The following is a 17146-nucleotide window of genomic DNA, read 5'->3' as shown; positions in this document are numbered from 1 at the left end:
AAAAAAAAAAAAGAAAAAGAAAAACAAAACAAAACAAAACAAAACAAACAAACAAAAAAGACATGCCTATAATCCTAACACTCAGGAGGCAGAGACAGGAGAATAGCTGAAAGTTGGCGTCCCAGACAGCCATGGTTACATAGCAAAATTCTGTCTCAACCAAAAGTAGAGCTGGGCATGGTGGCGCTCAGCAGAGGCAGGCGGATCTCTGAGTTCCAGACAAGCAGTCTACATAGCAAGTTATAGGCCAGCCAGAGTGACCTGACATACCGAGATTCTGTCTCAGAGAACAAAACTAAAACCAAGCCAAAAACACGCCCACCCCGAAAGAAACAGATGTGCTAGGCGTGGTGCCTCAGACTTATTCCCAGGTTTTGGAAGGTACAGGTGGGGATATCAAGAGTTCAAGGTTGTTTTCAACTGCAGGGGAAATCCTAGGAGAGAGGGGGAAAGAGAGGAGGAGGAAGGGGAAGAAAGGGAGGAGAGAGAGAGGTGGGGGAGCAGGAGGGAGATAGAGTGAGGTGAGAGGGGATGAGGGGAGGGATGGAGAGAGAGGTGAGGGAGAATGGGGGGAGCACACAAGCCTGTGTCCCTCTGTTTAACTCTCTTCACTTGTTGACGGCAGTGTTTGGGTCTCAGCCAGCTGCCTGTGTTGATCTGTGGCATGCCAAATGTGTCTGAAACACTGCCTAGTTATAAAGCTTCTACTCATTTTCTAGAAGGCTGAACACCCACACAGGCCTTTTGGTTCTCTCATGACGTTTGCTCAGAAAATATTACCTCAGCCTTAAGAACCGACTCACAAAAATTCAGTCCTATCCGCCCCAAGCTGTTATGCAACAGGAGTGTGGCTCCCTCTGGTGTCCCTTGGCAGAATGGCACCAGGACGACAGAAAGATGGATCCTTGGCTTCAGAGTATAATTAAGAGGATGAAGAGTCCCTTCTTTAGGGCTACCCCCCTGGTGGGTCACTCACATCACCCTGGTTCTCCCTGCGGTCCTGCCTCTGCTGGTAGGTGTATCGCATTCGGCCATTGCTGTAGACATGGACATTACCTGCAAGGTGGAAGTCCTGAGTCAGGAGCTACCGCTTCCAGACCCCACCGTCACCCCCAGCACGAGCTGGCGGCTTGTGGACTTACTGGAAGGAAAGCCACCACCAAAGAACATATTAAAGAGGTCTTCAGGGGAGATGTCAGCTTCAAAGCCTCGGTGGAAGTCCCCGTGGCCGTGGCCGTGCCGAGCAGCCTGGCTCTTGTCATCACCAAACTGGTCATACTGTTTCCTTTTCTCTGGGTTGCTGAGTACGGCATATGCCGTGCCGATGGCTGGAAGGGGTGAAAAGATCAGGCCTTAGTCGGCTGGGTGTGGGTGGGGCCCCGATACAGCAAAGAACTTGCTTCCTTTAGGTCTTGGGGACGGGGAGGGGGGGACTTAGGGGCAGAGACAACCAGACCATTGAGCAAGCGTTGGGGAGCAGCCCCAAGCAAGTCTGTAGTCTGGGCTGTGAGGAGCACTAACACTCAAGCTCCCTTTATCATTCATTCATTCATTCATTCATTCATTCATTCATTCATTCAGGGTCCTACTACATCACCTAGACTGCCAGAATTGTCCAGGAACTTGTTAAGTAGCCTAGGTTGCCCCCAACTCTTTATTCTCTTGCCTCTGTGTTGGGGTTGTAGGCATGATCTACACACCTGTTTCAGGTGTGTCCAGCTCAAGTACTTTTGCACTGCACACTCTCACCTGTGGGGTGCCCGAGACAGGGTAATACAATCCTGAAGTCAGAGTGTGACCCAAAATAGCAGACCTGAGGCCCTTTGTTGTAAACAGAGGAGCAGCAGGCGCTGCTGGGAAGGGACAACCTTCTGCTTTCTCATGGAGACTCCTGTGTGTCTGATAATGTGGCCAGGATGAGGCTGCTCTCCCCAAGGCCCAGGCCCCAGCTGCTGTTTTCTGCTTGGCAGTGGGGCCTCCTCGCCAGTGCTCCCAGGGCAGAAGGTCAGCGCCTCCCAGAGCCTGCTTCCCCTCTGCTCCCCAACTCACAGCAGTGGGCTACAGACTCGTTTCGGAGCTTACAGCCCTGCACGGGAGGACAGAATCCTCTTTTCCCATCTGACGAGGCAGAATCACTGTCGCAGGCTTCCTACTCTACCACAGCTCTGACCCAGTCCTACACAGCAAGGCTCAGTCACCACACCATTCCCGAAGGGGACAGTACCCAGGGACCAAAAAAATGCAAGGCCCTTGCAACACAGGGCTGGCACGGAGGCAGTGCACACGAGCGCCAGAGAGGGGCAGAGATGAAACTCCAGGTGCATAAAGGATGGCTTACGGCTTTGGACAGAGGTGACACACCTATTCCAAAGACCAACGGGCTCTGGGGTCAGAAGATGTTCTGTCCCCAGTGCAGGCCCAGGGCAGGTTGTGGGAGTGACACAGACAAGTGTCCTGAAGAAGTCTTCCATTACGGGGTGCCCTGTGCCTCAGGACAGGGAAACTGCTGCTAGAAGTGTGGGCCAGGAGTCTGCTCCTGCCCCCGTGTGGTGTGACTCTGGAGAAGCCACCAGAACTCTGCTCCTGACCCCGGAACTCTGCTCCTGCCCCCGGTGCAGTGTGACTCTGGAGAAGCCACCAGAGTTCTTCCTGGCTCCTCCACTGGAACCCAGAAAATGAAGGGGAGGCAGGGTTGGCACTGTGTGATTCTCTGCAGCCTACGTGGCTAGAGGTGGGCTACTGGAACCTTCTGAGGGAACAGTTATGGGCTTGGAATTACACCTGAGACTACTTTCTTCTCCCCTCCACCCTGATGTCTTGGGAAAGCTGCCTTGGTCCTGTATTATCAGACAGGAGATTAAAAACACCAGAACACGACGGGCGATGGTGGCGCACGCCTTTAATCCCAGAACTCGGGAGGCAGAGGCAGGCGGATCTCTGTGAGTTTGAAACCAGCCTGGTATACAGGACAGGCTCCAAAGCCACAGAGAAACCTTGTCTCAACCCCCCCCCCCAAAAAAAACAAAACAAAACAAAACAAAAAACCACCAGAACACTTGGGCATGGTGGTACACACTTTTAATCCCAGCACTTCGGAGGCTGAGGCAGAGGGATTGCTGCAAGTGCCAGCCCAGCCCAATCTACATAGGAAGACAAACAAACAAGCATACTAACAAACAAAACCTCAAAGACCCCAGGGCTGGCTTACCTTTGAAGGCTTCGGTGGCACCAGGTGCATGGTTCTTGTCTGGATGGAATTTGAGGGCCAGTTTGCGGTAGGCCTTCTTCAGGTCCTCGTCTGAGGCACTTCTGCTCACCCCTAGGATCTCGTAGTAATCTTTACACTGCTTGACCCTGGAACAGGGAGAAGAGCGTGACAGGGAGCCTGAGGTGAGGTGTGGGAACAAGCAGTGTGTGGCACACAGCTCAGGGCAGGTGTGGGGGACCAGAGCCGGGTCAGCTGTCTGACTCGAGGGGCAAGGGAGCCACAGGGAGTTCCTTGGCATGGGGAACTGGTCAGGGCCTGCTGGAAACACCATAAATACACTTAGGACTTCACAGTGGCAGCTGCTGTCTTTGGCCATGTGGGCATCCATTGCCTGCAGTGGCTCCCTTGCTGGAAGCTGCTTTGGAAGGACCATGAGTGTCCATCAGCCAAGGGCAGATGCGTCTTGCTGACAGCAATGGCACGCGTCTGCTCATTCCATGCACAGGACCCTGAGGAAATGCTGCTTCTGTTGCAACATGCCTCCTCCCTGGGTCTCTGGGGGGGGGGGCACCCTGGGTCTTTGGGATCCCTCATTGGCATTCTCTAGGAGTCTGCTTCTGTTAGCTACAGCTGGTGGATACAAGCTGGATTGGACAAACCACTTGGTCACACTTACTCACACTCAGCTTGCCTGCCAGAAGGTGTGAACTCGACCTCAGAAGGTCTCTGAGGTTAGCTGGTGGGAGGAGGAGGGTTGGGAGGGCCTAGTCCTGAGCGGTCCTGGCTGGTGGTGTCAGGCCCAGAAGAGCATCACTCTGCAGGGCTGCCCGCCTTGGTGGCATAGCTCTGCCTTTGCCTCCTGCCCACAGGCTCTGCTCTAAAAAGGCCTTTGTTGGGGGTGGGGGTGGGGGTAGAATCTGGAGGGCAAGATGGCCATGTCTTTGTGTGACACACAGAACTGTGGGAGGCCTAGGGCTGGTGGCCAAGGGCAGAGGAACGCATCGGTCAGCAATGTCTCCAGTCTGGACTGTCAGCAGCTGTGGTGGTGGGTGCGTGGTGAGGTCCTGGCTCCCACCATGTAGGAAATGAAGCCGGACCTCCTCCATCTTCCAAGACTCTTCCAGGTCACAGGATGAAGGGAGGAAGGCTTCCCTGGCCCTTCCCCGCCCTCCACCCCAGGGCCTCTACCTTTTCACGGCTGCCACTTGCTCTGAGGTGTAGCCCTTGGCGCTCTCTCCTCCTCCGGCCTCGCCGTTGGCTGAGGGGGTTTCGGTCCCGCCTGCCTTCCTGTGGGTGGTGTGGGATGTGTCTGTGGGTTGGGGTTGGTCACCAGCAGACTGTGCCTTCTGATTGAGGGACTCAATCAGATCTGTGAAGGAAAAAGAAGCCACTGAGGTGTCACTTGGCGGGTCTGTCCTGTTGAGCCCGACCCCTCCCTCTGTCCCACTCACCACCCTTCCAGTCTCCTGACGTGGACCTGTTCTTTTCGGGGCTGCGGTTCTCCAGAATAGAATAGTATAGATTTTAAAATATTTGCAATATTAAATTTATTAACAGATCCATGTGATTCATATAAATGAAGTAATCGCCTTCCTTATTTTCAGATATTTTGCTTACATACGTGTTTATTTTCTTTCTCAATAAGTAAAACAAACAAACAGATAACAAAAACCAACAAAAAAAGAGGAGCGGGTGTGGTGGTGTATGCCTTTAATTCCAACACCCTGAGGCAAAGGAAGGAGCAAGGGGGTCTCCCTGAGTTTAAGGCTAGGCTGGTGAACGTGGTGAATTCTAGGCCGCCAAGCCCACAGTAAGACTCCACTAAAACAAACAAACATCAATCCAAAGAAACCCCACATTCATACCCTATAACAAGCCGCTGGGTGAGATTGGCCCGGCAGGAAGATGAGCCCGCACCAACCCTAAGGACCTGAACTAGATCCCCAGAGCCCAGACGGAGGAGGACCAACTCCTGCAGGTTGGCCTCTCATTTCTGCATGCAAATCCCATACACACACAGAGAGAGAAAGAATGAATGAGAGACAGACAGACAGACAGCCAGAGAGGAGGGAGAGGAGAGCAAGCACAGTGGGGCATGGGAGCATATGCTCTGAGTTCCAGGCCAGCTAGGGATACACAGTAAGACCCTGTCTAAAACAAATAAACAAATAAATAAAATAAAAATTAAATAAAAGCACATTCAAGAATGACTAATGAATCCAACAGTATTTGATCTAGAATTCAGTCACTTTTACTGTTTTGTTGTTGTTTTTAGACAGGATCTTGCTATGTAGGCCAGACTGGTCTCAAATTTCACCACCCTCCTGCCTCAGCTTCTCAAGTGCTACTGTGCCAACTTGATGCCACCCTGATATTTCTTTCAATGTGCTTGTTTGTTTTACTATGCTTTTTGTTCTTTTAGGAATCGTTCTTTTCCTGCTGGAATTGGGATCCGCACCCCCTCCCTCTCCCAGCACTGCACCACACTCTCTAGGGCTACTTCCTGTTGTGTTTTATATTTTATGCGGTTCTTTAAAATGCTTTGATAGTGCCTGGCAGTGGTGGTGCAAAACTTTAATCCTAGCACTCGGGAGGCTGCGGATCTCTGTGAGTTCAAGGCCATCCTGGTCTACAGAGTCCCAGGACAGCCAGGGCTGTTACACAGAGAAACCCTGTCGAGAAAAACAACAAAATAAAACAAAACAAAAGAATATTAAATCTGAGGCTGGGCGGTGGTGGCTTATGCTTTTTTTTTTTAAATACTTATTTATTATGCACACAATATTCTGTCTGTGTGTATGTCTGCAGGCCAGAAGAGGGCACCAGACCTCATTACAGATGGGTGTGAGCCACCATGTGGTTGCCGGGAACTGAACTCAGGACATTTGGAAGAGCAGGTAATGCTCTTAACCTCTGAGCCGTCTCTCCAGCCCCGTGGCTTATGCTTTTTTTTTTTTTTTTTTTTCTTCGAGACAGGGTTTCTCTGTGGCTTTGGAGCCTGTCCTGGAACTAGCTCTGTAGACCAGGCTGGTCTCGAACTCACAGAGATCCGCCTGCCTCTGCCTCCCGAGTGCTGGGATTAAAGGCGTGCGCTACCACCGCCCGGCGTGTGCTTTTTTTTTTTTCTTTTTCGAGACAGGGTTTCTCTGTGGTTTTGGAGCCTGTCCTGGAACTAGCTCTGTAGACCAGGCTGGTCTCGAACTCACAGAGATCCGCCTGCCTCTGCCTCCCGAGTGCTGGGATTAAAGGCGTGCGCTACCACCGCCCGGCGTGGCTTATGCTTTTAACCCCAGTACTTGGAAGGCAGATCTCTATGAGTTTGAGGCCAGCTTGATCTGGTCTACAGAGTGAGTTCCAGGACAGTCAGGGCTACCTGGAGAAAAAAAACAAAACAAACCAAGACAACACAACACAACAACAAAAAACCCTACTTTAATAGTAAATGAATATTATTTGTGCAAAGCTAACACTAAGTCCAAGTTAATTGTTTCCTAGTCCAAATGTTTGCTTATTTACACAGGGCATCAGAATTATAAGCTGTTCAATATTCCTAGTTTAGATTTAATAGTAGTAATTCCTTTTAGCTGAAAACAGTAGTTTTTCCTTTATTATGGTAAAATAGAAAATTCACCATCTTAACGCTTTGTGTATAATCCAAGGTCACCCAGGGACGCCTTCCGCAGTTACTCTCCACACCATTTTTGAGATAGGGTTTCACGACCCTATCTCAAAAATGGCTAACTGGTTGGCCAGAGGACCCCACCTGACCCCCACCCCATCTTCCAGCACAGGAAGAGTACAACCCAGCCTGGGCTTGGTTAGTTGTTGGGGCCTCATTCTTTTTGTTTTTTTCTTTCTTTCCTTCCTTCCTCCCTCCCTCCTTCCTTCTTTTCTTTCTTTTTTTCCCAAGACAGGTTTCTCTGTGTAGCCCTGGCTGTCTTAGAACTCACTCTGTAGACCAGGCTGGCCTCACTTTACAGAGATCTGCCTGTCTCTGCCTCCCAAGTGCTGGGGGATTCAAGGCATGCGCCATCACACCCAGTTTCGGTCTTCATTCTTCTGTGGCCAGCACTTTACAGACTTAGTATCTATCCTCCAGCTCTCAATCTTACCCCCTTTAAGGGTAAAATTCTAGAGCACAGGTGATTTTATTTTTTGGTCATTTTGTAGCCCAGGCTGGCCTTGAACTTCCTATACAGCTAGGACAATCTTGAACATCCTGATACTCCACTTCTGCCTTCCAAGAGACTGACAGCCTGAGCTACCTCCCTTGGATCCATTTCCAATCACCTTCATTCTTTGCAGCCCTGAGGACCAAACACAGGCCTCACGCATGCTGAGCAAGCACCCTGCCACAGAGCAACACCCCAGCGCTCGCTCGCGCTCTAAGTCTCATCTTCTAATGTGGATTGATGCTTTGCTTGCACAGATGCCTGTGCACCACATGCACACCTGGAGTCTAGAGAGGACAGAAGGGGGCATCAAGACCCCTGAGACTGGAGTTGCAGAATGTTGTGAGCCATGTGGGTGCTGCCATCAAACCTGGGTCCTTGCTTTGTAGACCAGCCTAGCCTTGGACTCTTAGAGATCTGCCTGCCTCTGCCTCTGCCTCTGCCTCCTGCATGCTGGGATTAAAGGTTTACTCAGCCAGTGCTCTTAACTGCTGAGCCTGCTCGCTCTCCAGTCTGACCCTTCAGATTCTTTAAGTCCAAAGCAGAATGTTCAACAGACGTCCTCTGCTGGGTGGGAGAGGACACCGTCTTCTGCGGGGGTGGGAGTGTTAGCAGTCTGTCTGATTTAGTGGGACTGGTTGGGAAGGTTAATTCCTGGAGCCTTTGCTTAGAGTGATGAGGAATGGGGAAAGCAAACCTGTCCTAGGAAACCAGAGCTGGAGACTCAGGAAAATTCCTGTGTGCTCATTACTATAGTTGGGTCTCTTTGTGGTACTAGGGATGGGAACTAGAATATGGACCACTGCCGATGTGGAATAACTTCTGTACACTGTGTGAATATATGTCACTATGATTGGTTAATAAACAAGCTGACTGGCCAATAGCTGAACAGGAGAAAATTAGGCAGGAAAGGCAAACAGAATGCTGGGAAGAAGAAGGGCGGAGTCTGGAGTCCAGTCAGCCGCAGAGGGAGCAGGAGATGAACATGCCATGCTAATAAAGGTACCACCACATAGCAGAGCATAAATAAGAAATATAGGTTAACTTAAAATGTAAAAACTAGTTAGTAATAGGCCTGAGCTATTAGCCGAGCATATATAAGTAATATTAAGTCTCTGAATGGTTATTTGGGAACTGGCAGGAGGGAGAGAAACGTCTTGACTACAGATCACAATAGGCAAATGTTCTACCATGTAGCTAGTCCCTTGACCCTACTGTTATATTTTATTTATTTATCTAGGCAGGGTCTAATGTAGGCCAGACGACCATCCAGCTCTCTATGCAGCTGAGTATAAACTTTCTGCTTCCACTTCCTGAGTGCTGGGATTACAGGTGTGTGCCACCAAGTCCCAATTATTATTGCTTAGACATATTTATTTGCTTTCAGGTGTACAGGTGCTTTGCCTGCACACATGCCTGTGTACCATGTGCATTTCTGGTGCCCACAGATTCCCTGGGACTGGAGTTATAGACAGCTGTGAGCCACCATGTGGTGCTAGGAATTGAACCTGGGTCCTCCACAAGAGCAGCTAATGTTCTTAACTGCTGATCACCTCTCCAGCCCTATGGTTATACTTTTTAAACAGCTGGCCATGTCAAATCATGTCAAATCTACCTCAGTGGGGTCTATATGAGATGTCACCCTAAAATGGGATCATGGTGATTCAAATCTAAGCTTCTGATTCTTTCTGACTCAGCATCCCCAAACCCTAGAAAATGCCAAGTCATTGGAGGTTACAGTGCCCAGGCTAGAATCCCAAAACTCTTGACAGGCTCCTGGGAAAATATGTATTGAGATCCTTGTTGGGACCCAGGATACCTTGGGCCAGGGAAAAACGATGGCACAACTCAGAGCAGAGTTCTTCCTGGTCTCAGGGTGACAGCATGGCACCAAGAGCCAGACACCTTCCTCCACTATATACCTCGGTCATACCCAAGGCTGGCTGAGCACTGGGCTCTGGAGGACCACTGCCCCCAGCCATGGCTGTCTCAGTGCAGCAAACCTGCTCCATCTCACTGGGATTGGGCAATTCAAACAGAGGAGCCGACAGCAGAAATTATGGCACAAAGGGAAGGGAGGCTTTGACTGACCTCGAGGCAGTACATGGAGAAGCATTAGGAGCTGGGCACAGTGGTGCACACTTGTAATCCCAGCCACACACACATACACACCCCGCGGGGTTTTTTTGAGACAAGGTTTCCTCTGTGTAGCCCTGGCTGTCTTGGAACAGACCAGGCTGGCCTTGAACTCAGAGATTTGCCTGCTTTTGCAGTGCTGGGATTAAAGGTGTGTACCACCACCACCTGTCCATAATCCTAGTTCCTGGATGCTGAAGCAGGAGGATTTTGGAGGTTAGCCTAGGCTACACAGAGAGTTTGGGCCACAGGGTAGGACACTGTCTCAAACAAGATTAGCAGCAACCGTCTTTCTTCTTTCCTGCTTTGGAGGCAGTATCGTGCTATATAGTCGAGGTTGGCCCCCAAAATTATGACCCTCCCAAATACTGAGATCACATGTGTGCCAACATAGCTGACATGCAATGGCCATTTCTGTTACCTGTCACTGAGTGTTCAGTGTGTGTGAGGCCGGCCGGCACCACCACGTGGTCTATAAAAATTAGCTCACTTAATCACCACAGCAGCCTCAGAAGGGAGGTGGCACCACCCACCGCCACTCCCCTCAGGGAGAAGGTGCTGTGGCAGAGGTGCACAGGTCCCCACTTGTTAACTCCGTGGCTATCCCTGGCTGTGTCTCTGGAGGGAGGCACTCCAGATGTTATGTTCACAGCGGCCAGATTCAATGTGCAACTCTGCCCCTTACCAGCATAGATGGCAGTATGACCCTGGCTGATCTGGGACACTTATTGGCAGCTTGGTTTCCTCAGAGTGACGGCATCAGGAGGAAATAAGCTGACATACGCATGTAGTCTAGAGACTGACAAGGGATCAGGGCCAAAATATCACACAAAACCTGCGTGACCAATGGCCAGTGAGCAGCTGGCTGGGGAGGGAGGAAAGCTGTGGGTTGAGGCCAGGGTGGCTTAGGTGGCTCAGACCACGAGACACCAGGCATGATGCAGGCAAAGCAAGAAACCAACAGATAAAATGGGGCTGGTCCTGAAGGCAGAAGGAGGAGCTGGCTCCCTGTGAGTTTGAACTACGGTGCCTGTTTTGATCTCTCTGCAAGTTGTCTGTGGTCCAGGCTCAGCCTGCCATGTACGTCCCAGGGGCAATCTCACTAGCGATCCAACCAATGCCTGCATAAGTACTTCTCAGCAAGGACTCTGAGGCTCTCTAGGCAGTTCCGTTGGTCAGCCGCTCTCTGCACAATCAAAAGGGAGTGGGGATACACTAGGGATAACCCACAAGGCTCCCAGAGTGAGTTGAAAATGCAAGACTTCTGGTTGCTGGCAGGCTGGTCTCGCCACTGGTCTGAAGGCCTCCAACAGGCCTGCAGCATGTGATAGTCTCATCCTGACTCATCAGTGCATCCCCTGTGACAGTGACTGGCAGACAATGTGCAATGACACAAAAGAGTTAGGTAACAGGCCAGCTGAGCGCTAACCTTAGTTCTGGGTGGGCCTGGGACACCAGTGAACCACGGAGGAGCGGGTGGGCCTGGGACATTAGTGAACCACAGAGGTGCGAACCATGGTCTGGTACTTGGGATGGGAGGCATGAAGACTGCTAAAGTCCAGGGGATTGATTCCAGCCTGGGCACCACAGTGGGATGCTGTTACTTCAACAAAAAATGGGGGGGAGGGGTAAAAACCCAATCAAACAAACAGCCCTGTATGGTCGCTCAAACCTTTAATCCTAGCACTTGGGAAACAGAAGCAGGCAGATCTTCATGAGTTTGAGTCTAGTCTGGCCTAAAAAGCAAATTCCAGGACAGCCAGGGCTACACAGAAAGACCCTGACTCAAAAACAAAACACCAAACAGAAAGGCAGGAAATCAGTAAGAAAAGGCCAAAGGGGTCAGGCGGTGGTGGTACACGCCTTTAATCCCAGCACTTGGGAGGCAGAGGCAGGTGGATTTTTGTGAGTTCTAGGCCAGCCTGGTCTACAGAACTAGTTCCAGGACAGGCTCCAAAGCCAGAGAAACCCTGTCTCGAAAAACCATTAGAAAAAAAAAAAAAAGAAAAGAAAAAGAAAAAGGCCACAGGGTAACTGAGGGACTAGTGGAAGATTTACAGCTGCCAAGACCTCCTGCCCTTCCTCATACTAGGCGGATACTTGGATAAATTAACACAGCTTTTCTAGGCATTTCCCTCCTAAGAGCTGTGTGAGAAGGTGGACAGGGCTTAGCATATGGCTAGCAATTGTCACAGACTTGTTCCTGCAACTTTTATTGTTGGGCAGGTAGCTGAGTGCCTGTGGCACTCAATGTGAGTCAAGGAAAGAGCTCAGTCTGGGGACAAAGCGTGGGGCTGCTGACATTCAGGAGTGCACATGCCTACACAGGCCACTGTAGCTAATTCCTCAGTGGAGACTTGACCCTGGCTGCTTGGAGGAGCAGATGAAATTCAACAAAATACAGAGAAGGGAAGGACTGGGGACGCACACAGGGGGATGGACGCAAATGGACAACTCCACTCTGCATCCTACTGGTGGTAGAGTTCTCGCTCCCACTGACCCTAAAGGCCCCAATCCCCTCAAATCCCTTGGTGGTCAAGCTTCCCCTCCTCTCCCATGGCCTTACCAGGGTGGCCTTCGACTCTGCACAGCCCCCACAGTGAGCCACTTCACAGAAGCTTGGGTAACATGAGCTGTAGGTACTCAATCCAGCCAACTCTCCCTTTGGAAACTGAGTTTGGAAACTCAGTTTCTCCGGAAACTGAGGCTTAATTACATTTTCAAGACGTTCCTGCAAAATGTGCTACCTTCTATTTTCTTTGAGACAGAGTCTCACTATGTAGTCCAAGCTGACCTGGAATGAAAGCTCCTCTTGTCTCCTGTTGGCCTCCCAGGGCTGCGATTACAGATGTATGCCACCATGTCCCCACCAGGCCCAGCTCTTTCATCCACTTCACTAAATATCAGGTGAGGCCAGTGACCATCAGGTCAACAGATGATGGGTTGAACATCCCAGTAAAAAAGTTGGACACGGTGATGCACGCCTTTAATCCTAGCACTGGGAGGCAGAGGCAGCCAGATTTCTTTGAGTTTCAGGTCAGCCTGGTCTACAAAGTGAGTTCCAGGGCAGCCTTTTGAATGAGACCTTTTTAAAAAACGAAACACCCAGAAAAAGACAATGACTGCATCGCTTCTGCTGTGGCCTCCTGTTCCTGCCCCACAGTGCAGTTGTTCAGTTGCGGTGTCTCCCTGTCCTGTTCCCACAGCAGGAGTTGCAAGCCCCCTCTTCTCCTTTCCACGGTGAAAGCAAACACAGGAGGGTCTTCAACTCTTGTTTGAGCCCCTTAGCTGGCAGCCCCTTCACCTGCCCTTTACCTCCTGGAGATGGCGCCACAACTTTGCCCCTCCATTCTTTCCCTTCTAGTCTTTGACCTGTCCCTTTCCCCGACAATTCCATGCCTCCACGGCTATTACCTCTGTCACCTCCCAGGACTCCTCTGCTGTGGCTCTGGCTAACTTGCACTGGCTAAGGGCAGGTGTGATGCTTGGTTGTCCGCCAAGCAATGGCGTCTCCATGTGCCCCGCTTTCCCAGGTGACCTCAGCTGTGCCCATTTCCAAAGACAGTCAACAAACTGGTAACAACTGGTGCTTCCTCCTGGGCTCCCCAAGACCGTTCCACCTGCACCCCCCATTCTGCCCACCTCTTCCCATCTAGTCTTTTTGGCTTGGGCCTTTCAAAGTCACAAAAGTTGACCTCAGCCGGGCAATGGTGGCACACGCCTTTAATCCCAGCACTCGGGAGGCAGAGGCAGGCGGATCTCTGTGAGTTCGAGACCAGCCTGGTCTACAGAGCTAGTTCCAGGACAGGCTCCAAAGCCACAGAGAAACCCTGTCTCGAAAAACCAAAAAAAAAAAGTTGACCTCAATTCCCCAGCACCCAGCCATCGTATCCCACCATTATCACAGGATGGCTCTTCATCTTTGCATTCCTAACCTATTTGGGGCCATTAGCCTTCTCATCAATCTTTTAGGCTGTCTCATTCTCTCCCTCCTTCCCCTTTTCTAGCTCAGTTTTTTTTTTTTTTTTTTTTTTTGAAACAGTCTCACTATGACCCAGTCCAGGCTGGCCTCAAACAATCTACTGTCTTCATCTCTTCACTGCTGGGATTATAGGTATACACCATCATACCTGGCCTCATGCTTTTTTCTTTAAGAACAGTATCCTTTCCGCCCTTTTTGGTCTCCTCTAGCCCAGGCTGGCTTTGCTATGCCTGGAACTCTAGCTTCCAAGTGCACACATAGGTTCGATGGACTTGGCTGCCTCTCCTGACAAAGCAAACCTCTCTAGTTCCCTCTAGACAGAACAGAGGGAAAACCCTTGGTCTAGCAGGAAAGGAGCCCCAGTCTGGCCCCATTCCACTTCCTAAATTGAACCCTCTATATAAATTCCCATTTCACTTGCCTCTAAATCTCCCTACACACAATCCCTGCCCAAACCTTTTCAAACTTCCGGCCTCCAGGTCTTCTCCCAGGATGTCTTTCCCGCTCCTCCCAACAAAATAATGTTTGAATGTTGCCTGATTTCTTTCTTTCTCCTTCAAGACAGGGTTTCTCTGTGTAGCCCTGGCTGTCCTGGAATTTACTATCGAGACCAGGCTGGCCTCGAACTCAGATCCGCCTGCTTTTGCCTCCTGAGTGCTAGGATTAAAGGCTTGTGCCACACACCCAGCTATGATTGTTGCCTCATTTCATACAGCCTGCAGCTCTTCCCTCTGTGAGATAACATTATTTATGTACCCTCATTACAGCTCGCAACACCTTATAATATAATGGTCAGGAGATTATCCTCCACACCCTCCCATCCCCCAAAGCTGTGAACTCACAGGTGGTAGGGACTGGACTTTTCATAACTACACTGAGTCCTCAGCATCTAAACAACCGTGGCTATTTTTTCTGTTAAATCACTGTTATCACCAGCCCTGCAATCTTTTTTCCTCTGTTCCTTCCAGATCTTGCCAATCCTGCTCAACCACCTGGCATTAAGCAGTGAACTTTGTAGGCCAAACAAAGTAGATTCTCAATATCACATACTTTTTTTTTTTTTTAAAGACAAGGTCTTACTATATAGCCCAGTTGACCTCAAACTTGCGGCAATTCTCTTGTCTAAGCCTCCTGAACTCAGGGATCACAGGCCTGGGCCACCATACCGGTCATAACCTATTGCATTGAATAAACACTTGGAATGAACTATCCAAAACATTGAATGTAGACAATCACCTAATATTTTTTAACCATCATTTCCCTAGCCCAGGTCTAAACTAGCCTTATATCCTAGACAGTTCAGTGCAAGGCTTTTATTAATTTATACACAAGGCATGCATTCTGTCCAACAAAGACATAACAAATATCCAACAGGTGGGCCTGCGAGATGGCTTAGCCGGTGAAGGTACTCACTGCCAAGTCCACCTACCTGAGTTCGATCCCTGGGACCCACAAGATGGAAGGACATAACGGACTCTGACTTCAGTAAGTTATTTCTGATCTCCACAAGAATGAGTGAAAACACACACGAACAGCAAGCCCTGGAAGTTCACCCTGTCCAAGTTCCTGAACTAGCACAGGTGGCTTCTGCCATGCCCTTCAGGTCCTATTTCATCAGCTTTCTGAACTGCTCCTGAGCTCCCAGCAGCAATCAGCTGGAATTCTGACACCCCCCACCCCGTGCTCCCCATTTAAAAAGAGGGAACTCTCCCAAAGGGGAGCACCTTGAGCAAGTTACTGGAGCAGTCCTGGAAAATACAGACTGAAACCCTCTCCTAGAGGAGGCAAACAGGCCAAAGATCAACCTGCAGAGTCAGGAGGGAGGAAAGTTCAGGAATCTGGCTGCTTCGCCTGCCAGCACTTCTCCTTGTCCATTTCCAAACGTGGGCAGGGAAGGTGAGGGGCAGGCTGTCGCTCTTCACTTCACCCCATATTAAACACCTATGGGGCCCGGGGCTTTGCAATCCTTAGCTGTGTCCTATCCGGAGTCCCTTATTGCTGAGATATTTCTCACCTACAGAAGATATAAGGATAGTGGCTCTGTCTTCCTGACAAGATCCGTGACAGGACAGATAGGGAAAGGACCTTCTACCCTGAAAAGCTCTTGTTATCTGCATTATCTGCTCCAACTCCTTTGCAGATAAGCAAACCCGAGTTCAGAAAAGTCACTTGGCAGTAGCCGTGCTGAGTCGTGGGTCTCTTAATTCTGAACGCCTACTACGTCAATTTACTAAGTCCACTGGCACAAACCCTGTGTGTCTTTTCTCCTTTCCGGATGGCATTACAATTTTCTTTGGGAACTTAGATTACAGACACAAAAAAAGAAAGGGACAGCCGGGTGGTGGTGGCCCACACCTTTAATTTAATCCCAGCGCTGGGGAGGCAGAGGGAGGCGTGTTTCTCTAAGTTCGAGGCCAGCCTGGTGTACAAAGCGAGCTCTAGGACAGTCAAGAGCTGTTACACAGAGAAACTCTGTCTCGAAAAGCCAAAATAACAATGCTGCTACTACTACTACTAATTATAATAATGAGACTACCAGATAAAGTGAGGCGACCGGTAGCAGAGACAAGTTCACTATTCCTTCCTTGGTTTGAGAGATCTCAGCCCTAGGCTACTGAGCCGCCTGGTACTTAGCAGCCGTAGCAGTCCATATGACCCACCACCCATGTCTGCTAGGGGCGAAGGTGGGATGGGGCGGTTGAGCCTGGGATCTTCAACAATCCATCCACTCCGAAACTCGAAACTCGGCGTTCAAGAGACCGCAGGAGGTACTCCGAGGTGGAGTGGCTTATTTCGCGAAGGGTTCTCTGATTCGCGCGAATGTGTCTTTCTAGGAATTTCCTCCCTGTCTAGAACCCATTCTCCCTTAGAATAGTTATGTTTATTTTCCTGAACTATAATATTTCCCAGGCCGGCTACTGGCCCTGGGCCATCGAAACAGCTCCCTGGGAAAGGTAGTTCGCTTTCCCTTTCACGTGAGTTCACTTCGCCTGATCGCCCAGCGCGTCTCCTTCCCGGAAACCTCATATTCCAAAGGGTTCCACAAGCACTGGAGAGACTTGAGGGCCAGGCCTTCGGAGGTCTCCAGGGGTCCAGCGGCCCACAGAGGGTCGAGACCACGGAACTACGAATCCCAGCAGCGCCCGCGCGCACCAGTGCGCAGGCGTAGCCGCGCCTCGCCACCCCTCCCCCCCCTCCGCCAACTGCTCCCGTCGGTCCGTTCCCGTGTTCCCCCCATCCGTGCTAATGTCCCCCTCGGTCCCTGCGGCGCCTCCCACTTACCGCTGGCTCGCGGCGTCGGGTACAGCCGCTGCGCCTTCTCCAGGAAGCGCAGCGCCCGCTCGGTCTGGTTGCTCTGGATGGCCTTGAGGGCGATGCTGATACAGCGCTCGGCTTCATCCTTGTTGGATTCCATGGCGGAACCCGAGCGCGGAACCAGGGAGGGGGAGGCCGGGCGAGCGAAGGGCTGCGCCAGCCGCCGGCGCGTCGCGGGGCAGGCCGGCGCGGAAGGATGACACAACCCTCCGCCCCTCCTTCCCGGGATTTGTGTGAGGGTTGAACCCGGGCGGGAAGCCCTACCGTATGTCTCCTAAGACAGGGGCGTTCGGTTAGGAGGCGCTGATCCGCGCGGGATCTCTAGAGCGCAAA

At 50.8% G+C, this 17146-nt stretch overlaps 1 protein-coding gene across 3 annotated transcripts in view; it reads right to left on the bottom strand.

The window, feature by feature from the left end:
* Dnajb12 (DnaJ heat shock protein family (Hsp40) member B12) overlaps positions 1–17014 on the bottom strand; it is a 23519-nt gene extending 6505 nt beyond the window's left edge. The window contains exons 1-5 of one of the 3 annotated variants that reach the window (XM_005360057.3): positions 16781–17014; positions 4397–4577; positions 3209–3354; positions 1143–1328; positions 977–1056 (exon numbers count right to left, since the gene is read on the bottom strand). In XM_005360057.3, coding sequence (XP_005360114.1) covers positions 977–1056; positions 1143–1328; positions 3209–3354; positions 4397–4577; positions 16781–16913 — 726 coding nt within the window. In that variant the 5' untranslated portion in view covers positions 16914–17014. The remainder of the gene's footprint in view (positions 1–976; positions 1057–1142; positions 1329–3208; positions 3355–4396; positions 4578–16780) is intronic. The other 2 variants (XM_005360056.3, XM_013351237.2) reach the window with 2 other exon arrangements.
* Between the last annotated feature and the right edge of the window lie 132 nt (positions 17015–17146).

The sequence above is a fragment of the Microtus ochrogaster genome, linkage group LG2, assembly GCF_000317375.1.
Source record: "Microtus ochrogaster isolate Prairie Vole_2 linkage group LG2, MicOch1.0, whole genome shotgun sequence".
NCBI classification, from domain to species: Eukaryota; Metazoa; Chordata; class Mammalia; order Rodentia; family Cricetidae; genus Microtus; species Microtus ochrogaster.
Note: the sequence above shows the minus strand (reverse complement) of the source record. Positions and strands in the feature narration are given on the sequence as shown.